At 46.7% G+C, this 23,679-nt stretch overlaps 1 protein-coding gene across 3 annotated transcripts in view; it reads left to right on the top strand.

Moving 5' to 3' along the window:
* LOC138095891 (GATOR2 complex protein WDR59) overlaps window positions 1-23,679 on the top strand; it is a 66,532-nt gene that overhangs the window by 19,437 nt on the left and 23,416 nt on the right. For all 3 annotated transcript variants that reach the window (XM_068991836.1, XM_068991838.1, XM_068991837.1), the window contains exons 3-10: window positions 671-806; window positions 3,853-3,938; window positions 5,044-5,124; window positions 7,318-7,355; window positions 11,613-11,701; window positions 16,406-16,522; window positions 19,671-19,748; window positions 22,166-22,322. In XM_068991836.1, the coding sequence (XP_068847937.1) occupies window positions 671-806; window positions 3,853-3,938; window positions 5,044-5,124; window positions 7,318-7,355; window positions 11,613-11,701; window positions 16,406-16,522; window positions 19,671-19,748; window positions 22,166-22,322 (782 nt within the window). The remainder of the gene's footprint in view (window positions 1-670; window positions 807-3,852; window positions 3,939-5,043; window positions 5,125-7,317; window positions 7,356-11,612; window positions 11,702-16,405; window positions 16,523-19,670; window positions 19,749-22,165; window positions 22,323-23,679) is intronic.

Raw genomic sequence — 23,679 nt, 5'->3', positions numbered from 1 at the left:
ATTTTCAGATCCTTCTTTTTGATTGGCACTGTGAACATTATTGGCACTTAATATGATTATTGTTTCCATCATTATTATGTTTTGGTTCCTCCTCCCCCTTCCAATAGTGTGGATTTGGTTCCTGTCACCAGGTCATCAACTTGCATGGGAATCTGAGGTTTTCTACAGAATGTTTGGCTAAGTGATAAGTGATGTGTTTGGTTTACCCACACTTACTGAATGCAAAGCACTGCCTACTGACGAGGGAATACAGAAATACTCAAGACGTGGTCCATACCCCGAAACGTTCAGCTGCTTTGGGACAGGAGCCTTTACAAGAGCAGTTCTGCTATGGAGATAGGTGCTGTAGTCGAAATGCAGACTGTGTAGTGGGGGTCTTGTGGAATCAGCTGTGATCCTAGCTGGGGGAAGAGGAAAGCCTGAGGCGCTGAATCTGGTGGAGGGGTCAGGATTCGGGGGATACAGGAGGGAGGGCCATCTCTAGAGGCAGACCTCGCAGGGGTTCAGCAGCCACGAGTTGCTCTGGTCACTTGTATGCCTTTCAGAGTCAGTAAACATCATGTGCATCTGGGGAGGTTTTTTTTTGCGTACTGTGTGTCATTCCAAATGTGCGTTTCTATCTTTGTGCCAATGCTGTTCGGTTGTTAAAGTGTTGATGTTGTTTTCCTAGCCGCCGATTCCTATACATCGTCAGTCTAGATGCCCCCTTTGAAGGTCACCGGAAGATCTCACGCCAGAGCAAGTGGGACATTGGAGCTGTGCAGTGGAATCCTCATGACAGCTTCGCGCACTATTTTGCAGCCTCGGTGAGCTCATGTAACGAGTACTGGAAAAGTCTTTTAAATGTGAGATCTGGGCTGGTAGGTCTGTGTTCTGTGTAGAGAAGAGAACGTAATTCACCTTTCTCAAATGGGAAAGAGGTGTGCATGCTTCTTAAAGGAAGATGGAAGCAAATTACAGACTTAAGTTATATATGAAAAGAATCCAGGGGCCCATCAGTATTTCTAAGGATTGAATCCAGTCTGTTTATGATAAGAACCCGTTTTCATTTTAGGAGTATAACTAGCCAGGGACTCAGAAAGACCTTCTAAGGAGGGACCTGGTGAGCTGGTCTGGGGGGGATTGTTGTTGCTTTCAGAGTGATCAGAAGATTCCAGGCACCTTTCCACTCAAAGGAAGGGATCCTTTTCTTGACTAGGATTCGTTAGATTTGTTTAACCCCCTGAAATTTTATGTACCTATTTATATATGAATTCTTCCAGGGAAAAGATGCATACAAATTGTTAGATTTTCCAAGGGATTCCAGACTCAAAAAAGACCTGGGCTTAGATCATTTCTAGTATCCCTGGCCAGAATTTTTATCAGGATTTGTTCTCCTAGGACGATTAGAGATCTAAACCTCTGGCTCCTTTTGCACTGGGCAGGGAGGGCAGTGTTTGAAGGAGTCCTCATCCTCCAGGGAATGTGACCATTCGCTGTGCCGTCTGGGTCTGTTCTTATCAGGAATGACAGTCTGTGAGAGGAAAGCATCTTACAAAAGAAAGAAGAGCAGTGTTGTCAGCTTTAGAAGGAACAAAAAGCGGCTCTTCCCTGTCGCTTCCAAAATAGAATCTGACTGTCTGCCTTTAACAAGGGACGGCGACTAGATTGGTAGTGGTTCCCGGGACTGTTGAAGGGTCAGGCTGGGTCCTTCTTCGTGGCGGGGTCTGTCCTGGGCTTTGCAGGAAACCAGCAGCACCCCGGCCCCTCCCCGACTAGATCTCAGCAGCATCCCCCCACCCCCATCGCGACAACCACAAATGTCTCTGGACATTGTCAGGTGTCCCCTGGGAAGCAAAATCTCTCCTGATTGGGAACCACAGGTTTAGGCTGAGCCCTTAGTGCTCGACCCAAGCGGACTAACACTCTTGTGTTTAGGGGCAAGACAGAGCCTTGTTGATTTTTTTCAGTCATTTAAAGTGAACAGTTCAGTGTCCTTTACCACATTCACTGTGTTATGTAATCACCACCTCTGTCTCATTCCCAAACATTTCCATTGCTCCACAGGAAGCCCCACTACGATTAAGCAGTTCCTCCCTCCACCCACAGCCCCTGGTGACCTCTCTGTGTTCTGTCTCTGGATTGAGCTCTTCTGGACATTTTATACAAATGCAGTCAGACGATCCATGACCTTATGTGTCTGGCTTCTTTGTCCATGTTGTAGCATGTATCAACACTTCTTTGCCCTTTTAATGGCTGAATAGTATTCCTTCGTATGGATACATCACGTGTTGTCTCTTCGTCCACCAGTGGTCATTTGGTCTGGCTATAAGGACTAGTGCTGATAAGCACATGTGTGTGCGTGTACTCTTTTGAGTACCCATTTTCTCTTCTCTTGGGTATATTCCTAGGGGTGGTGGGAGGGCCACTTGGTAAGTCTGCGTTTACTTTTTGTGGAACCATCCATCTGTTACAGTGGCTGGGTCGTTTGGCAGTCCCATCAGCACTGCACAAGGATTCCAGTTTCTCCAGAGCCTCACCAAAATTTGTTATTTCCTGTTTTTGTTTTTGTAATTTAAAAATTCTAGTCCTCTGAGTAGGTGTCGTGGTTTTAATTTGCATTTCCCTCATGACTAATGACGTTGAACACGTTTTTGTGTGTTGGTTGGCCATTTTCATATCATGTTTTGGAGATTTGTCTGTTCAAGTCCTTTGCCTGTTTTTGAATTGGGTTATTTGTCTTTCTTTGCTATTTAGTTGTAAGACTGTAGACCTTTATCAGTGATCAGATCTGCAGGTATATTTTCCAGTTCTGTAGACTATCTTTTTAATTCCTTGATAATGTTGTTTGTGACATTTCATTTTGATGAAGTTCAGTTTCACTCATTTTTTTTTTTTTTTTTTTCCTCCATTGGTCTTGGTTGGAAGGCAGTTACAGGAGAAAGCACTTTGGAGTTAGGAAATCGGAGGTCAGGTCCCAGTTTTAATGCTCACTGTTTTCTCTTGGGCACCCACCCAACTTTTGGAGTCTTAGTTGCCTCATCTGTGGTGTGGGTGATGACATCTAGTGTGCAGCGTGATAAGAAAAAGCAGAGGGGAGGTTTCTTAACGTTCCTGTTCCATAAACTGGCCCTAGCAGACCCTGGAAATGGCAGGGAATGTTATTATAAGATCAGGAAGACCTTTCTTTTCACTCCTGTTCCTACTGGAAGCATTCTGAATTCTAACCTTTTGACAAGAACGTTACCTATTTAGAATTGGAAACTGGCATTTCTGGGTAAAAACCGCAGAGCTCTGTACAAGTGTCTCTGAGCTAAAATGAAAACCAGTCTTTAGAAATGATTAGATTACCAATAGTAGTTAGTGTATTAGTAATCTTGATCCACTCTCAGTATGTTTCATGAACTCATGATATTTGGGGAGCATTTGCTGGCCTGTTGTTTGTTAAGTGAAATGTAGTTTGATGGAAGCTTTTTCTTTTCTTCCTTTTTCTTATTGTAGTTGCGGTTCCTTCTGGCCCATTTGCCCTGTGTCTTTCTGCTTAACCTTAAAGAAGTTCACGTGTCAAGGAGTCTTGTATGGTTTTGCCTTCCGGGACACCCTTTTCGGTGGTGGTTCTGTTTTCTTTCTTATGCAGGCGTTTTTTCAGTGTGTGATAGGTGGCCTCCTGGCTTTTGACGATGGGAAGGATGAGCTGAGAACCCGGCGTGTGACAGCGACTGGGGAGATGGGTGTGTGATCTTCAGAGCAGGGGGTGGTTCCTCTGACAGTGGAGGAGGGCTCCATGACCCATAGCTCTCGTGCTCAGGAGCGTGTCTGTAGCTTCAGTTCAGCAGTGACGTTTAAGATGGCGTTCCCCTTGTTTCTTTCCAGAGCAACCAAAGGGTCGACCTTTATAAGTGGAAAGATGGCAGTGGGGAGGTTGGCACGACCTTACAAGGCCACACGCGCGTCATCAGGTAGGCACCGCCCTCCGCCGCTCCGGGCCTCTGTCGTTTGGTCCCATCTCGGGGGAAATGAAGCAAAGCCACCATCCCCCTCCGGGCTTGACCCTCTGGGTTTGCGTTGACCCTGGGTGTCTGCTGGGTCCTTAGTAGTCCTGAAGTGATGGCTTTCATGGCGAGGAACAGCTGGAATTTGGGAACCCGCATCCCTGTAGCTATTAACCCTGATCCCAGGAGATACCGAGATGGGCACAGCCTGCTCCAGAGTGAAGGGCAGTGCTCCTTTGCTGCAGGAGGAGATGCAGCGACGCCTGAGGAACGCCCCGGGGCTCACGGTCAGCGGTGCCCGGGCGCGTGAGACCTCGGGGCCCAGCTCTTAGCCCTGGGTCCAGCTGCCTGGGCACCTCGTGGGGCTCCTGCCTCACAGTCCATTACCCGGATGTGCGGTTTCTTCTCCCTGAGGGCCTTCCAGCTGGCTCCTGGGATGTCCCTTGGGTCACTGTCTCTGGGTGGGGACATTTTGTTGTGGGAAGCAGCAGCAGGAAGCGGTGACGGTGGCGAGGGAGGTGGTGGGGAAGGCCGGACCCCAGGCTGTTAACTCTGTGTGTAGTAAGTGCCTTCTGAGGAGGGACGACGTTGGTAGGGAGCGCCAGAGGCTTCTTGCCCTCCGTGGAAGCTGCGTGGCGACATGGTACTTTGCCACCGCTTTGAAGATGTGGGGTTTACTCAGGGTCTCTGTGGTAAAGTCTGACTTAAAAGGCAGTAAGTGAGAAATTCTATGCTTTTTCCCCCGCTTTGTTTTGTCTTACGGGCACACACGTGTGTCTGTGTGCATTTGTGTGTGTGCGTGTTTTAAGTTGAAGTGCTCCGTTTCTCTTGGGGGAGCAGGGGGGAACCAGGGAAGGACCTGAAAGTTCCCTTCAGAGCTCAGTGAAGTCTTCTTTCCCAAGGGACTTGGGAGATACCCAGCCTAAATACCCAGATACCCAGCCTAAACCATGTTCAGGGGCCCCTTCAGGGTGACTTTTCGAAGCCACCAGAAGTGAAATCTGGTCATGCTCTGGAATGTCACTCAGTGCTTTCTCGTCATTGCTGTCTTCTTTCCTCCTTGTGTTTCCAGTGACTTGGACTGGGCAGTGTTTGAGCCTGATCTCCTGGTCACCAGCTCGGTGGACACCTACATCTACATTTGGGATATCAAGTAAGAACAGTGAAAGGGCATAAGCGCTCAGCTGCTACGGGACCTTGGCCCCCTCGCTGCAGACCCTGAGACAGGGAGGTCCTGCAGGAGCCTTATTTAGGAGGGGACAGAACTGCTAGTGGGGGGCGAGGGGAGACTGGCTCAGGAAGGTGAGCGAGAGGGCGCGTCATCCTCCTGGGCACGGCAGTGAACCGGTGGAGCCTCCGGGGGACACTGGGTTCCAGCGCCCCACTCTCTCCCTGGAGGTGACCCACCTGGGGCCGAGGAAGCGGGCTGCCGTCTGCTCTCGGTCCCTGGATGAAGGCTGTCCACAGGGGCCTCGTTCCCTGGCAGTTCAGGCCCATCACAGAGGTTTGCAAAACGGGCTCCAGCAGCCCGGGAAAGTCCGGTTGGCAAAGAAACCCAGGTTCTGGCAATGGGAATGCAGGTGACGGTGGGGGCATTTCGCTGGGCACACACATGGGTCTGCAGTGGACAGTGCCCTCAGACAGCTGCTCAGCTCTTGGTGCCACTCCACCGCCCGCAGAAAGGGTGCCGAGAGCCAGTGTGTAGGCCAGCTCCCCATGGAGCTAACCGTGGAGGAGTGCCCAGTCTTGGAGTCTGCGCATCCTGAGTTCTTAGTACACGGCTGTTCCCCTTTCTCTTTGCAGAGTAGGTTCCCTTCCCTGTAACCCCTAGCTAGGGGCTGCGTGGCCTGGGGGGTTCCCGGGACAGGACACCCTCTCCCCCACCACTGTCCCAAATGACAGTGATTTTGTGACACTTTACACTGAGAGGTGAACTGTAGGCAGAGGACAGGCCAGGTGTTGAGGTTTGCTGGAGCAGACAGTCCAGCGGAAGGGATTCTCAGGGAGTAAAGGTGTGCACAGGTGACTTCACCAGTGGCCCGTGCAGGTCCGCACCTCCGAGGTGATGGGTCTGAAGGCAGCGCCAGAAGAGGGAGAGGGAGCAGAAAATCCAGGGGAAGTGGACCAAGAGGGGCTCTTAGCAAACAAGCAGTCCCCCGGGAGCTCTGGGGCAAGGATCCCTCGTTTATATGAAACGGTTGTTTTCATAATGTAAAAATGGAAAGACACTGAACTGATTTGCCTTCTCAATAAGCCAGGGCTGCAGCTGTGCCTCGTCTGGTCCTCCCAGCCCTGCGTGCCCACTGACCATTTGCAGTGAACCATTGACCATTTGAGTCTCCCGCTGTATCCAGGAATAGTTTGTTTGTTTGTTTTTTAACTGTAGTAAAAAACCACAAAACGAAATTTACTATCTTAATCGTTTTTAACTGTGCAGATTGGTTGTGTCAAGTATATTCACATTGTTGTGCAATGAAGCTCCAGAAGTTTTTCATCCTGCAAAGCTGAAACTCTGTACCCATTAAACACTGCCCCCCCGCCCCCCCCAGTTCCTACTCCTTTCAGCCCCTGGCAGCTGTACTTGCTGTGAATTTGCCTATTCCAGGTACCATGTGTAAGTGGAATCACAGTGTCCATCCTTTTGTGACTGACTTATTTCACTTAATATAATGTTCTCAAGGTGCAGCGTGTGGTAGCATGTGGCAGAATCTTCTTCCTTGGTTTTCCTTCATCCCTTTGATGTAGCATGTGGGATCTTAGTTCCCTGACCAGGGATCAAACCCACGCCCCCTGCATCGGAAGGCAAAAGTCTCAACCACCAGACCGTTGGAGAAGCCCCCCTTTCCTTCCTTTTTAAGGCCTGGTGACAATCCATTGTCTCTATAGACCGTCGTTGGCTTATGTGTTCAGCAGTGGACACTTGAGTGGCTTCCACCTCTGGGCTGTTGGGGACATCCAGAGTAGTTTTTCACACCATCCTGGCTGTGCTGTTGGAAGGTTCTCGCACAGTTGCGTCTCTACAACTGTCCCCTTGTTCCTTAGGAGGAATGACCCAGGAAGGGGCCTTTTGGCTCCCTGCATGTTCATTTCAGTCACTTAGGCCGCGCTATTGAATACTATAATTTGTGCTCTGTGGAGACAGCTATATGATTTGAAGTTCAGATTCTGCCTCAGTTGAAGAGGTTGAGAAGGGGGACAGGATTTTCTTTATACCACTTATTAAGGTTCCCCGTGAAGCCCCAGCACCCCCTGAAAGGAAACTGAAGAAACGCAAGCAGAGGGAGAGAGGCCCCAGGTGGGTGGTGGCGGGTGGACGGGCCTTTGACTTCTGGCTCTCACGTTTCAGAGACACACGGAAGCCCACTGTCGCGCTGTCTGCTGTAGGTGAGTCCTCCCACCGCCCCGCTGCTTGCACCGACCGTCTCCCTCCTCCCCGTGCCCTGCATCCCATGCTCTGTCCCAGCTGCGTGGACCTGACCCTGCTGCTCTCTACTAGAGTCGGGACTGTAGAATGTGGTCAGGACCTTATGTCAGAGTTCAAGGGCAGGCTCCACATTGCTTTTCAAACTTTTTATTGTGGGAACTTTCCAAACTGTGTGAAGCAAGAGGAGAATGAATTGCTTGTGTTTGTCATCCAGCTGGAACAACTGTCAGTGCACAGACAGCCTTCGGTCGTCTTTGACCTCCACCCCCTCCCCTTTGGGATTATTTTTGAAGCAAATCCCAGGTGTCATATCATGTCATCAACAAATATTTCAGTAAGTGTTTTTTACAACAGGAAAGTGAAAGTGAAGTCGCTCAGTCGTGTCCGACTCTTTGCGACCCCGTGGACTGTAGCCCACCAGGCTCCTCTGTCCATGGGATTCTCCAGGCAAGAATCCTGGGGTGCGTTGCCATTTCTTTCTCCAGGGGATCTTCCCGACCCAGGGATTGAACCCAGGTCTCCTACATTGCAGGCAGACGCTTTACCCTCTGACCCACCAGGGAAGCCAACAACAGGGGGCCCCTTTAAAAAACACATAACCACAATACCATTAGCACACCTAAAAATATTAACAGTAGTTCTTTAATATCCTCAAATATTTAAGCATATGCAAATTTTCTCAGTAGTTTCAGTAGATGTTATTTGGTCTTTTTGTTCTCCTTTTACAAAATTTTTGAATCAGAATCCAAATAAAGCTGGTGTTGGTAAAGTGGTTGATATATTTCTCATCTCTTTCAGTTGGTAGGTTTCTTCTCCCTTCCCTTTGTTTGGTTGGTTTTCCTTTCCTGCAGTTTCTTTATTGAGGAAAACAGGTAGTTTGTCCTGTGGTTTCCGCACAGTGCTGATTGTGTCCCGACAGGATCATTTGATATGGACACACTGAAACTTGGAAGTTGCCTTCTCATCTGCCTGTTTGCATCACCTTTTTGGAGTTGACTGCTCTTGCATTTCTGCACTGGGCGTGTTACAGAAGATTCTCACCACTTCCTGAGGGTTGAACTTGGGCATAGAAATGTTTTACCTTTCCCCCTACGATGAAGCCCGGTTATCAGGATTCTAATTTGTTGTCCTTGATCAAAACAGATCATGTTATCTGTCTCTTAAATCCTCCTTATTTTGAATCTTCTTGGGTCATTTCAATTTACATTTGATGTTTACTCCAAAATGATTGCCTGATTCTTTTTTTCCCCTGCATCCCCCCTCCTCATCATTTGAAGGCATTAAACATCACAAGTGGATTAAGCAGTTGGTTTGTTTGCTCTGTGAGGTTAGGGACCATGTTGTTCAGGGCTGCAGACCAGGGTCAACCTAAGTGCCTGCTCTGAGGAGATGCTCTGTGAGGGTTTGTTCCATAGATGTAGGACTCAAGCGCCTGTGCCTCTGTGCTTAACAGTTTAATTGATCTGGCCCCTGCCCCCATGCACATACGTCTGATCTGCGGCATATAAATGACCCACAGATGTGGTCGCAGAGGGCATCCAGCTGAAAGAGAGTACCAGGGGTCTGTGAATGTTCAGTCACTCATCCCTGAATTCGCTAGTTCTCCTGACGGGTTCCTAACTTAATTGGATTGTAGAGGATCTCTAAAAAGGAAGGTTATTCCAATTGCTTTCTTTTCTAAGTGCTTCTTAAGAAGCAGAGGTAGGAGATGTCTTTCCTTTTTGTACCTCAGTGAGGCTTCTCAGTGGTGGCAGAGCTGCCCTGAGGGGGAAAGAAGTGAACGCGAAGCTTGTGGACCTTTACCGAAAGGCGCTCTGGCTAACATTCCGTGAGAGGTGCAGCCGGAGGCTGCTGTTCCCCAGAGTCTGTGGTCCTGATCTCTCTGTGAGTGAATTGTTTCTACCACGGGGCAGGAAGTCAGTAAGAGCACATCTGTGTGTCCTCCGGAGCCGTCTCTGATTCTGAGAACTCTGGGGCTTTCATTTGATCTTGATGTGATGATCCTACAGGTTGAATTAGGAGGTTCCCAGAATCCTTTGGGAGGCTTCATGTTCTGATAGACCACCTACTGGGAAAGCTATATTTTCTTGAAACTTGTTTTTATTATTTTTTCTTCTTTTTAAAAATTTTTCTTACTTTCTTTTCTTCCAATTTTATTGAGATATAGTTGACACACAGAAGTGTATAAATTTAAGATGTCCAGCATAATGATTTGACTTACCAAATAATGATCACAATAAATTTAATGAACATTCATTGTCTCATATAGGCACAACATTAGAAGAATAGAAAAAAATTTTTTTTTCCTCGTGTCTTCGAACTCTTCAGTAACTCTGACACATAGAAATGGAGCCGTCTTTTCTTACCCTTCCTCCTCTAGCTTTCTTGCAAAGAAACTGGGTCTCCTGAGTAATATACTACCTTCCTCCAACTTCAGGGGTGTCCACCATCCATTCTTAGGTGACATAAGGTGCCCTGTGTCTCGGGGGAAAAACACAACAAACAGAGAAGCAAACCAGCAAGTACTCTCACCAAAGCCAAGCAAGGCTAAAGTCTGGGCCTTGCTCTGTTTCCTGTTGGGTACCAAGCCCTTGCTTTCTCTCTCATCCTTTCCAGATTCTTGGGTCAGGTTGCCCTCTAAAGCCCTGGATCCACTGTGATATCAAGTAATAAACACCCACCCGAGGAGAGAGGGTGTCAAAGCAGAAATGTCATGTGTTGCCTGAGCAACAGCAAGAAGAGGTGGAGAGCCATCACGTTCTGGTCTAGCGTAATTACCGTGACTCTTGAAGAGCCAGCCATCAGTGCTGCCGTGCCCCAGTTTTCCACCTGTCTTAGCCCCTTCTGGCATCTTCCAGTACCAGCCCCTCACTTAAGGAGCTCTTTTGCCATTATTGCTCCCTGTGTGTATTGGCAGAGGACTGAGTTCCTGTCCCCACGCAGGGCCACGTGTACTTGCTGATGGGGAGACAGGAGAACTGGTGGGGAGCATGTAACTTTCCTGAGGGCAGAATTGGGTAAACTGGGGCTCATTCTTCAGCTGAGCTTCAGCTGGAGGCTGTGTTCTTCCAAGACTGCCCCTCCTCCCCAAACAAAAACAGAGTGGGAAGGTGCAGGCTTTGATCTGAGGCTCTTGTGATTGCAAGCTTGGCGTTGGAGAGGATGAAGGGTGGGTTTACCATCCAGCAGAGCTGGGCTGAACCGCTTAAGCAGCTACATTTCCTGGGCTTCCCTGGTGGCTCAGTGGTAAGGAATCTGCCTGCCAACCCAGGAGACACAGGTTTGATCCCTGGTCTGGGAAGATCCTGTATGTCATGGAGCAAGTAAGCCTTTGCACTGCAACTATTGAGCCTGTGCGCTCAGGCCCAGGAGCCACAACTTCCGGGCCCCTGTAGCCCCTGTACTACAACTCCTGGAGCCTGGGCGTCCCAGCGCCTGTACTCCGCAGTAAGGGAAGCCACTGCCGGGAGACGCCCACGTGGCAACGGAGACCCAAGCTTGTGCTGCTGCTGCTGCTGCGTCGCTTCAGTCGTGTCCGACTCTCCGTGACCCCATAGACGGCAGCCCACCAGGCTCCCTGGGATTCTCCAGGCAAGAACACTGGAGTGGTTTGCCATTTCCTTCTCCAGTGCATGAAAGTGAAAAGTGAAAGTGAAGTCGCTCAGTCGTGTCCGACTCAGCGACCCCATGGACTGCAGCCTACCAGGCTCCTCTGTCCATGGGATTCTCCAGGCAAGAAAATCGGAGTGGCTTGCCATTTCCTCTTCCAGGGGATCTTCCTGACCCAGGGATTGAATCCACGTCTCTGAGGTCTCCTGCGTTGGGAGGTGGGTTCTTTACCACTAGTGACACCTGGGAAGCCCCCAGCATAGCCAAAAAAATAAAAATAAAAATTTAAAATGAATATATAAAAGTAAGTGGAAAAAAAGGAACTACATTTCCCTGTTGATTCTACTCAGAGGTAGCCTGAAGTTTTTTTTTTTCCCTCATGAGATTATTTCCTCAATTAGGTGACTCTGATCCTGTTCCCATGTGTCAATTCATTTATTTTTTTGGCTTCATTTTCTCTCTCACTGTGGAGCTGATGCAGTCATAGAAACTTGAAGAGTTCTGTTCTTATTCATCCGGAACTCATTATCCAGCTCCCCTGGATAAGCTCCACTCTGTTCCGAAGGCATTGAGGGCAACAGCTTTCTTCCCCTGATTTTGCTTTGCAGCGGGTGCCTCACAGGTCAAATGGAATAAGAAAAACGCTAATTGCCTTGCCACCAGTCATGACGGGGATGTACGGATATGGGACAAGCGGGTAAGTGATCTCTTTTTCCCCCAGGAGGGTATCAAGAGGATGTGAGCAGCAGGACTTGTCCAGGGTACCTTGGGCAGCATCGTTAATTGCTTCCCGACCAAACTGGTGTTGAAGAACATAGGGGAGTGAGGCATTATGACCACAGGTTAAGAAAATGAGCTTGGCCTGACCTAAGCTACAGTCCCATTTTGCTACTTCCTGGTTATATCAGGTGAACCACAAACTTTTCCAAGCCTCAGTTTCCTTGTCTTTGGAATAAAGGTGGTAATAGTGGTTGTATCACTGAGGAGGTCAAGCCTGGGGAACCAGACACCATTCTAGAATGGTCATCGGGCTTCTTATCCCTGCCCCAGATTGCAGAGGGAAAATCCATTGTTTTAGAACATACACCATCCAGAATCTGAATCACTGGGCCGGGTACTCAGTATGCCCAAATATTCCCAAAGTAATATTTGAATATAAAAAATGGTTTAAATAGAATTTTTGAATAATTTGTAGTAGATGCATATTTATTTGCCTTAGACTGTTTTCAGAACCATAGGCAAAATAAACAATGTGGTATTTAGCCATGAATCCAGGACTGGTTTTCCAAAACAGTGGCTGTGTCCCTTATCTCGTAAACATGTGCTGCTGAGCTGTTTCTTTATAGGCTTCTCTCTGGTCCACTCATAACCCTGACTTCTTCCCTTGTTATCTATTTTGTTTTAAGAGATTTAGCTGTTTTTTTAGCTGTTGGGACTTCCCTGGCAGTCCAGTGGTTAAGACTCTGCGCTTCCACTGCAGGGGACACAGGTTCAGTCCCTGGTCAGGGAACTAAGATCCCACAGGCTACAGTGGTGTGGCCAAAAATTAAAAAAGAAGTCTCCCAGTCCTGTCAGCCTCAAAAGAAGGCCTGCAAGTCGTGTAATCTCCCTGCAGCAGCCCACAGCCCTGAGAGGCAGGAAAGGGGTGAAGCGCCCTGGGCATCTGCTGTCCTGGCAAGCCTGTCATGCTGGCGTCAGGGAGAGGGCCTCTTGCCTGTGTAACTCCCAGATGGTGGGGTAAGGATGCAGAAGGCAGTCGACTTGCACACGATCGGGGATGGAGGTTCAGCTTCCTGCTCTGTGAAACGGGAGGCTAGAGCTCCTGCCTTTGTGGGGAGGATCGACTGTGAGTTTTCCCGAAACTGGTTCTGCGGCTGTCCCAGCTGGGATGCTGGGCGTCCTGTCTCAGCGTTGCTTTTTGCTGCCCTGCTCCCTTCCCCTGCCAGCAGGGAATAAAGTCAGATCGTGGGGGAGGAGAGGGGAGTGAAGCAGAGACGGGGAGGCTGCGGGGTTGGGTGCTAGGACTTGCTGGGGAGGTGGTGTGCTAGTCAAAGCCCTCGCCTTGGACGGCTCTTCAGTGACGAGGTGATTTTAGAAGGAGAAGGATGGTGCGTCTTCTTTATGTCACTTTTATATCTGTCTCTCTACTTCAGTCTGCTAACAGCCATGCTTCACCTCTCTTCATTTCTTCAATTGGCAATTAGCTTTATTCATGTCTGTTGCCGTTGTAACATTTAAGGGGTTCCCTGGTGGCTCAGTGGTAAAGAATCTGCCTGTAATGCTGGAGATGCAGGTTCGATCCCTGGGTCAGGAAGATCCCCTGGAGGAGGAAATGGCAACCCACTCCAGGATTTTTGCCTGGGAAATCCCCTGGACAGAGGAGCCTGGCTACAGTCCGTGGGGTCGCAAAGAGTCAGATACGACTTAGCGACTGAACAACAACAAAACTAATATTTGAATATAAAAACTAGTTTAAATAAAATGTTTGATTAATTTGTAGTACATGCATATTTATTTGCCTTAGACTGTTTTCAGAACCATAGGCAAAATAAACAATGTGGTATTTAGCCATGAATCCAGGACTGGTTTTCCAAAACAGTGGCTATGTTCCTTATCTTGTAAAAATGCACTGCTGACCTGTTCCTTTATAGGCTTCTTTCTGGTCCACTCATACGCCTGACTTCCCTCAGCGAGTCTCTTACCTATTTTGTTTCAAGAGATTTAGCTTTTTTTTTTGTCTATTAATACTCAGGATTTCTGTTCATATGGATTGTAAAACTTGTTCATTGTAATTTCACTTCTCTAGCACTTTTCTAGTATCAAAGCAGGACTGTTGGCAGCAAACATCTCAGGCTTTAAAAAGTGCAGTATCAGTGGTGATGTTGGGTTTTCACTCAGACTCATGAATGCTTGGTAACACTGCTATTTCTTAGTGTTTATTATGCGCAGGCATTGTTCTAAGAACTTGATGTGTATTGATTCATTTTTCTTTATAAATAGCCTTTAAAATGGTTACAATTATTACCCCCATCCTGCAGCTGAGTAAATTAAGGCACAGTTTGTTGCCAAGATTTAAACTCAGGGAGGCTGGTTCTGGAGATTGTACTCTTAACCTTATAGACTATTGGTGATGACAGGAAATAATACAAGAAGGGCACATAAAAATCATCTGTGTCCTATTGCCTAGAGTCACATGCTAACGTTTTGGTATTTTCTTTTCTTGTGCTCTTTTAAAAACACGGTTTATCATATCTTACACATAGTTATGCATACTTTTTTTCATTTAACATTAAAATAAATTCATTTCCTCTGTTATAATAAGCTTTTTCTAAGTATAACTTTAGTGGCTGCATGATATTGTATCAGATAGCTGTACAATAACTGGTTCTAGCATTTAATTAATTCCCCCCTTATCATTCATTATGTTCCCGGTTTCCTAGGTGTTCCACATAGCACAAGATGAACATCTTTTGTACCTAAAACTTTTTGCGAATTTAGAATAGTCCCTTAAGAAAGGAAAAATTTTAAGCATTTTGGTGAAAATTGTCAAATTTCTTTTCCCTAGAAAAGATGATACTATTTCATATGTATACCAGCAGTGGCAAATGCTGCCTCACTATGTTGGATATCATTTCCAAGTGTCTCCTAATTTGATTGCTTAAAAAAATTGTAATGTTTTAATGTATATTTCTGAACTTTCCTTCTGAGTTTGTTTTATATGTACTTGGTAATCATGTATTGTTTTCTTTTGTGATGTGTACGCATTCTCTTTGGGAGTCTTAGGGCTTGATCACTTTAAGCTTGGTGGTTTTCAGATAGAGTTTATTCTGTATGACAAGCTAGTGGTTACCACTGAGAGAGGGAAGGAGGGGAGGGGCAATTTAGGGGCAGGAATTAAGAGATGCAAACTGTTACGTATAAAATAAGCTATAATGCTGTGTTATTACAACATGGGAAATATAGTCAATATTTTATAATAGCTGAAAATGGACTATAATCTTTAAAAATTGTGCATCACTATATTGTATACCTGTAACTTGTATAAGTCAGTCAGTTCAGTCGCTCAGTCGTGTCCGACTCTTTGTGGCGCCATGAATCACAGCACGCCAGGCCTCCCTGTGCATCACCAACTCCCGGAGTTCACTCAAACTCACGTCCATCGAGTCGGTGATGCCATCCAGCCATCTCATCCTCTGTCGTCCCCTTCTCCTCCTGCCCCCAATCCCTCCCAGCATCAGAGTCTTTTCCAATGAGTCAACTCTTTGCAGGAGGTGGCCAAAGTATTGAGCTTCAGCTTTAGCATCATTCCCTCCAAAGAAAACCCAAGGCTGATCTCCTTCAGAATGGACTGGTTGGATCTCCTTGCAGTCCAAGGGACTCTCAGGAGTCTTCTCCAACACCACAGTTCAAAACCATCAATTCTTCGTCGCTCAGCCTTCTTCACAGTCCAACTCTCACATCCATACATGACCACTGGAAAAACCATAGCCTTGACTAGACGGACCTTTGTTGGCAAAGTAATGTCTCTGCTTTTCAATATGCTATCTAGGTTGGTCCTAACTTTCCTTCCAGGGAGTAAGCGTCTTTTAATTTCATGGCTGGAGTCACCATCTGCAGTGATTTTGGAGCCCCCCAAAATAAAGTCTGACACTGTTTCCCCATCTATTTCCCATGAAGTGATGGGACCAGATGCCATGATCTTGATGCCATGATCAGATGCGTTTTCTGAATGTTGAGCTTTAAGCCAGCTTTTTCGCTCTCCTCTTTCACTTTCATCAGGAGGCTTTTTAGCTCCTCTTCACTTTCTGCCATAAGGGTGGTGTCATCTGCATATCTGAGGTTATTGTATAATATTGTACATCAACTATACTTCAATTTAACAAAAAAGGTTGATGGTTTTACCGCAGGATTGGGGTGGATCTGTTTGGATGTCACAGTCCCACTCTGTGGGTGATTGTGAGAAGGGGAGCCGGAATCACAGACCGTGGTCCCAAAGAGGAGACGCACCCACTGCCTTCTTTAAGGTGTGCCTGTGCCGGGAGCAGAAGATGGTTAGACTCAGAGGCTGGTGTTCTGAGCATGCGTGAGGGAGAGCTGGCGACGTCTTGTTTTGTTTGTTTTAGACAAAACAAAATGGAGTTTCTTAAGAGCAGAGACGGCCTCTGAGAATTGTTTCTTTTGGCTGTGCTGTGCTGCATGTGGGATCTTAGTTCCCTGACCAGGGTTTGAACCCCTCCTCCCTGCCGTGGAGGCATGGAGCCCTAACCCTGGGCCAGCAGGGAGTTCCTCTGGGGGTGTATTTGTATCCCCACCCAGCAGACTGGGATAGGCTGTGTCCAGCTCAGGCGGACGCGCTGAGCTCTTTGTAGAGTGCCGCCTCTGGCTGATGGTCCTGTTGCAGAAACCCAGCACAGCTGTGGAGTATCTCGCGGCCCACCTCTCTAAGATCCACGGCCTGGACTGGCACCCGGACAGCGAGCACATCCTTGCTACCTCCAGTCAAGACAACTCCGTCAAGGTGAGCGGCGCTGCTGGGACAGGGTGGGGAGCGTGTCTGGGGGCATCAGGGGACCGCGAGCATTTCCCTCGGAAGGAAAGCTGCCGCTGGTTAGCGGGGCGTGTGTTTCAGGGGCACGTGTGCTTCCTGGGGAGCCGGGCAGGCTCACTGGGGATGTGGAGCAGGGGAGTGGTGAAGTAGCACGTGTCTGACTTGGCACCTATGTGTGTTTGGTGGGTCTGCTTTCTGTTTGTGAAAGGAAGTCAGAGACAAAAACATTTAGAAAGGACTAGAAGTTTACTCTGCAAGATGCGGCCAGGAAGTCCCATTTCTGAAGGACTGGCTCATCAAAATAACACAACAGATACCCAAGTAAAGGAGAAAAACCCACACAGTCATTAAAGTTACCAAGTTGACCATTAGTCTGGGTGGAAAAACAGCAGTTTTCACACATGATTATCATATCTGCAAAAGTTAGGATGTTTTTGGTCATCCACATTGCACACGTCAGGGACGGAGTTATTTTATTAGAGATTCTCTAACTCAGGGGTCCCCAGCCTCTGGAATCTAATGCCTGATGATTTTGAGGTGGAGCCGATGTAATAATAATAAAGTGCACAACAAATGTAATGCACTTGAATCATTCCAAAACCACCACCCCCAGGTCCATGGAAAAGTTGTCTTATACGAAACTGGTCCCTGTTGCCAAAAAGGTTGGGGACGCTACTCTAACTTGCAGGAAATGCTCAAGGATTTATGTATGTCAATAAGCCTGTTATTCTCAGTTTCTGTCAGAGTGCAGTGTTTCTTGTTTGTTCTCTGGCTTTGGAATGTGATCTGCACCCTTGTTTGAAAGGATGCAGGGCATGGAGTTTCTCCTTGTGGTCAGGTCTCTGCCTGGAAGGACAAAGATTTGACCGCAGATGTTTGCTTAGCAATTTTGTGATTGGCTTCACCAATGTAATTCTTCACTTTACACAGGCATGTACAGCTTTTTGGTATGGTTAGCAAAGCTAGAATCATACACTCAGCCTTAAAAGTTAACTTCCGTCTAGAGGTTTCTAAATCCCCTAGACTTGTAATTTACATTTATGTGCCCAGAGTAGTTTTTCTCTTTGTTTGTTCTGGCCTTAAGTTTTTGTCCCCATAACTTGATCGGCTTGTTTCCCAAGTTCAGGAGCCAGAAACCATCCTCCTCTTTCTTTGAGATCTCCAAATTTGTCAGTATTCACTGACAGCTTTATTACCCCTGAGGCTGGGATGCCATGGGTAATAAAGCAGATAACAGGCCACTTTCCACATGTGAAACACAGTCCTTGTTCCTTACTAGTTGGCTTGTTGTTCAGTCACTCAGTTGTGTCCGACTGACTCTTTGGGACCCATGGACTACAGGACACCAGGCTTCCCTGTCCTTCACTATCTCCTGGAGTTTGCTCAAACTCAAGTCCGTTGAGTCAGCGATGCTATCCAGCCATCTCATCCTCTGTCACCCCCTTCTCCTCCTGCCCTCAATCTCATCCCAGCATCAGGGTCTTTACCAATGAGTCGACTCTTTGCATCAGATGGCCAAAGTATTGGAGCTTCAGCTTCAGCATCAGTCCTTCCAGTGAATATTCAGGGTTGATTTCCTTTAGGATGGACTGGTTGGATCTCTGTGCAGTACAAGGGACTCTCAAGAGTCTTCTCCAGCACCACAATTCGAAAGCATCAATTCTTTGGTGCTCAGCTTTCTTTATAGTCCTACTCTCACATCAACACATAACTACTAGAAAAACCATAGCTTTGGTTATAGAGACTTTTGTGATGTTTCTGCTTTTTAATACATTGTCTTAGGTTTATCGTAGCATTCCTTCCAAGGAGCAAGCATATTTTAATTTCATGACTGCAGTCACTGTCCGCAGTGATTTCTCAGGGAAATAATCTGTCACTGTTTCAATGCTTCCCCCTTCTATTTGCCTTTAGCTTAGGAATTAAATGAGGTTTTTGGCATAGTTATTTTATTTTTTCCATATATCCTGGTAGAAAGACAGTTTTTACTGAATGTGTATAAATAACATAATTATAAAAAAGTGAAGCAATTTAGAAGTGCTTGTAATAATAATCACTGTTTTTAGTATTTTATTGTTAAGGCTGAATGCATGCCATTTATTTCCTACATAATCATTTACTTAGTTTACCTGACAGTTTATTAGTTTCTAATTTATATGAATTTTAATTGTTTTTTTTGTTGTACATTCTAAGGAGTCTACTGGAACAAGATACCACTGAATGAATTTCACTTCACTTTGTAGATTGTAAACAGTAAAACTGTTAAAAAAGGGGGTTGGAGAGGATGGGATTAGAACGGGATGGTAGGAGGTAATTCTTGTTTCCTCTGACAACACTTTTTGCCAAAATTAAGTCCTGTATTCAAAAGAACATTGTTCAGAAGTCATTCTCACATGGCCGCGGGGCAGCTATTCTTGCCCCCTCGACTGATAAGCAGTCAGCGGCCACTGCCTTCCAGCTCCTGTTAGTGTGATGCCAGTCGCTCGGTCGTGTCCGACTCTCTGCGACCCCATAGACTGCAGCCCGCCAGGCTCCTCTGTCCATGGGGTTCTCCAGGCAAGGAGACTGGAGTGGGTTGCCATTCCCTGCTCCAGGGAATCTTCCCAACCCAGGGATTGAATCTGGGTCTCCTGCGTGGCAGGCAGAATCTTTACCGTCTGAGCCACCAGGGAAGCGCATTAGTATTGGGTTGGCCTAAAAGTTTGTTCAGGTTTTTCCACAAGATGTCATAGAAAAACTTAAATAAACTTTTTTTTTTGCCAACCCAATAGTTAGTTAAATTCCTCTAAGTGGTATATAGTGATGCAGGATGAAAAAGTCGCTTTTACCTTCCAACTGGGAAGGGGGTTTAATAGGCACACTGGCAGTGATCTGCCTCGAGGACTGATCCTCATGAAGTCTGTGTTTCACCTGTAATGTTTCTAAGTGTGAAAGGGGCGTTTTCTTTGCATCTCTGTCATAGGAGCATGGCCCTGGGGGCTGACTCAGATGCACTGCTGAATCTGTCTTAAGAGGACAGAAAGCAAGGAATTCAAAGGCTATGCTTTTTCAATAGTTGAGGTTTGTTTTTGTTTTTTTTAATGGCATTTATTTCACAAATTATCCTGCTTCTTTCTTCCAGTTCTGGGATTACCGCCAGCCTCGGAAATACCTCAACATTCTTCCTTGCCAGGTGCCTGTCTGGAAGGCCAGATACACTGTGAGTGAGCTGCCCTTCCTCTCGCTTGGAAATATTATCTCGGTGTTCCGCACGTGAGGGGCCAGCCACGTTTTCTTTTATTTTCTTTGTGAGGTGGTTTTCTCCTTCTGACTTGGTTTAGGGGTGGGACAAAGGTGGTAATGACGGCATAAAAGCTGTTATCTGTTTAAAACTTTGCCTTGGAATGTTGGGTGAGGCTCTGTACTAGCGTCGATGGACTAGCTGGGCTGGGTGCTGGGCAGAGTAAAGGTGGTCAGTAAGGGCGAAGAGGAGGGTGAGCTGGAGGGCTGAGAGGCTGGAGGTCAGTGAATTGTGCTGGAAGGGACTCTGGCTTTAGATCCAGAAGATCTGGGTTTAGGGCCCAGCGATCCCATTTAATTTTTTTCCAGCTTTATTGAGATATAATTGACATATCACATGATGAAAGTTCAAGTTATGCAACATGTTGGCATGTTACATTTGTGTATTGCCAGACAGTTATCACTATAATGCCACTATATATAATATACTGCAGTATAGCATTTATACTCCTATAAATGCTGTACCATTATAGCATTTATTAACACTTCCATCACTTAGCATAATTACCCCTTCTTTTTTGTGATAAGAACATTTAAGGTCATAGTCTCTTGCATCTCTCAAGTATACCATGTGGTATTACTGACCATAATCATCACACTGTACATTAGATCCCCAGAGCTCATTCATCTTACAACCAGGAGCTTGCACCTTTTGACCAGCATCTCCCCATTTCTTCCACTTCCCAGCCCCTGGTAACCACCATTCTACTCTCCGTCTCTCCGAGTTCTGCTTTTTAGATTCTGCACATAAATAATACCATGGAGTATCTGTCCTTCTCTTTCTGACTCATTTAACTTAGCATAATGCCCTCAGGGTCTACCTGTGCCGTGACAAACGGCAGGATCTCCTTCTTTTTCATGGCTGGGTGATATTCCATTGTGTAGGTTCCGTGTTTTTATCCGTTGACGGACAGTAGGTTGTTTCTCTATCTTGGCTTTTGTGAATAGTGCTGCAATGAGCCGTTTGATATTTGTGTGGCCTTGGACAAGCCGCTTGATGTTTTTTGAGTAATAACTTCCTCCTGTGTCAAATATGAATAGTTTTTAATATTCCTTGCTCTTTTTTTAAATTGTGGTAAATTTCACTATTCTTTAGTGTCCAGTCCGGTGGTATTACTACCAGTACAGTGTGCTCTCTCTTTGAAAAACAGCCCCGTATGAAAAAGTGTAAACCATAAAATGGTGCAAATATAGTGGGTAGGCTCTTATCAAACTTCCGTCTGTTTTGCCACATTGACTGCTGCTGATCAGAGATGATATATTTCCTTCAGCGTCAACTTGAAAGGGAGCCCAAGGGTGAGTAAAGGTTCCTTTATACATCAGGCTGTTCCCTGGGGCGTCGTGGAGTGCAGAAGGTAATTGGGGTATTAACTGGCCTTCACATCTGGGAGCACTTGGGAAGAAGTCAGACGTTGTTCTTGTGAATTGAAATACTTCTCTGGATTAATACGTTTGCTTTAAAAAATAAACAGAAAAGTTCAGAGTGCTGCCAGGAGAGCAGGCGAAGATAAATATGCTCTTTTAGGTGGTTTATTCCTTAGAGAACAGAGTCTGCATATCAACCAAATGGGCTTCTTAGCTACTGCACAGATTGGTGTTGATAAGTGGGATGTGTTAGTCCTGAAATGGAAAGGTTTTCCTTTGAAACGGGTTTCCCCGGTGGCTCTGATGGCAAAGAATCCATCTGCAATGCAAGAGACCAGGGTTCGATTCCTGGGTCAGGAAGATCCCCTGGAGAAGGGAATGGCAACCCACTCCAGTATTCTTGCCTGGAGAATTCCATGGACAGAGGAGCCTGGTGGGCTACAGTCCATGGGGTTGCAAAGAGCTGGACACGACCGCGCCATGGACACTCAATTCTTTTGAAAGGCTGTGGTCTCGGGGGCCATGGGAAGGTGCTGTTTCATATGGACAGAGTGCTTCTGGTACATTTCCACAGGGCAGGGCTGTTTGCTGTCCCGAGTCACCTGCCGTGTGCCTTGTACCCTCATTCCAGGAAAGCACTCAGTAACTCTCAGGGGGTCTTGTGAGAGGAGCTAGGGTATGAAACAGTATGTTCCAGGGTGCAGCCTCCAGAGCCATTTGCTTATTTTACATTAAAAAACATTCTTCTCTAGTTATTTGGCTTAACTTTATCTTTTACTTGCTGTGGTCCTTTCCTTCAGTAAAGAAAGAAAAGAGAAGAAAAGCAAACGAAAAGTAGACATTAGCTTACGGTATCTGGAAAAATGTTCCCAGGTCTAATTTGTTTAAGTTAGGCGAGAACTCCAAGCTGGGTAACTCAGGACTCAGCGGACGCCCCTGGAATGATGCCTGCTCTTCCCTTTCTCGCCGCAGCCTTTCAGCAACGGGTTGGTGACGGTGATGGTTCCCCAGCTGCGCAGGGAGAACAGCCTGCTCTTGTGGAATGTCTTTGACTTGAACACCCCAGTCCATACCTTCGTGGGCCACGATGACGTGGTGCTGGAGTTCCAGTGGAGGAAACAGAAGGAAGGTGGGTGGGAGACCGCTGGCCAGTTTCCTCCAGCTCCCGTCAGGGTGGGCTGCATGATCGAAGGGGAGGATGTGGAAACAGGGCTGGCTTCGAGCGGGAGTCAGGGTTCCCCTGCCCCTAATTGTAGATGGGTGATAGGGTGTGCGGCTGTGGTTCCACCCCAGGCCCATCTTCTTCTCTTGTGTTCTGTGCAGTCTCTCTCCTGCCTGGAAGGGGCTTCTAAGAGGCTGGTAGCTTTGCTGTTGGGTCACTTCCAGAGCTGAAAAACTCCAGGGTCACGACACTCTGAAAACCCTGGCTCTTGCACCTTCCGGCTGTGTTGATGAGAGTGAGGCAAAGTCATCATCAGTACCACCCACCACATATTCCCAGTTCTCTTCACAAACACAGAGGGCTTTTCACCTCCCATCCCCTTGAAGACAGGTTTGGCCATGTAACCCATTTGGCTCCTGAGACATGGACAGAAGTGATGCAATCTCTTCTGGGTAGAAGCAGTAACGGCCAGTGAGCAGTTACTCTCGTCTGCCTCTGCCAAGGCACTTGGTGAGTTTAGCTGCAGCCTCCCTTGTCTTGAGATCTTACTGCTACGCTCTCTAAATGTTCTCCAGACCTCAAGTAAATTTCGTGGCCTTTCTGTATCACAGAAGGAAAGCCCCAGGCAGTGGAGTGGTGTGACTTGTCCAGAGTCCAGGAGAGGTCTTTAGTGGGCCTGGGATTAGACCAGACATCTTATCCCAAGTTTGTGACCCTCACAAGCCTCTTCCAGGATTGTTTTTGAAAGGACTCTTTTGATGATCCTCTTGATTTTCCCATCTTCATTTCTATAATCTCTCCTGCTTCTAGATGTGAGGCTGCTTGGTCTCTATCCCATCAGTTTCCATGCTTGACTTCAGCTTTCAACACATTCTCTTGCACTTTGCCATAGAAAAGAGACGACAGAGTTTCCCCATGATTTGACAGGGAGAGGTTGGCCGATAGTTTTGGATTGCAGTCAAAAGTATTTTAACAGCCCATTTTCAGTTGTCTATGTCATCTGTGAGCTGGCAGGGTGAATTGTATAAATTAGGGCTGTTCTAGCCAGTAGTGAAATTTTGAGTACAAGTTATAGGTGTTTTTTTTTTTTTCTAAACTCCCTATATTGTGAGATACATCATGTACAAAATTACATAAAATATGTACAGTTTATAAAGTGAAAATCTGAGTAACTACCACCAAGGTCAAGAAAGAGAACATTGCTAGAAATCAGAAGCTTCCTGATCACAATTCTTTCCCTTCCCTAGAGGTAAGCACTGTCCTAACATTTACAATATGACTTCTGTTATCTTGTTTATAGTTTTACTACCCATTCCTGCATCCC

Source organism: Capricornis sumatraensis, chromosome 20, assembly GCF_032405125.1.
Source record: "Capricornis sumatraensis isolate serow.1 chromosome 20, serow.2, whole genome shotgun sequence".
NCBI lineage: Eukaryota > Metazoa > Chordata > Mammalia > Artiodactyla > Bovidae > Capricornis > Capricornis sumatraensis.
Note: the sequence above shows the minus strand (reverse complement) of the source record. Positions and strands in the feature narration are given on the sequence as shown.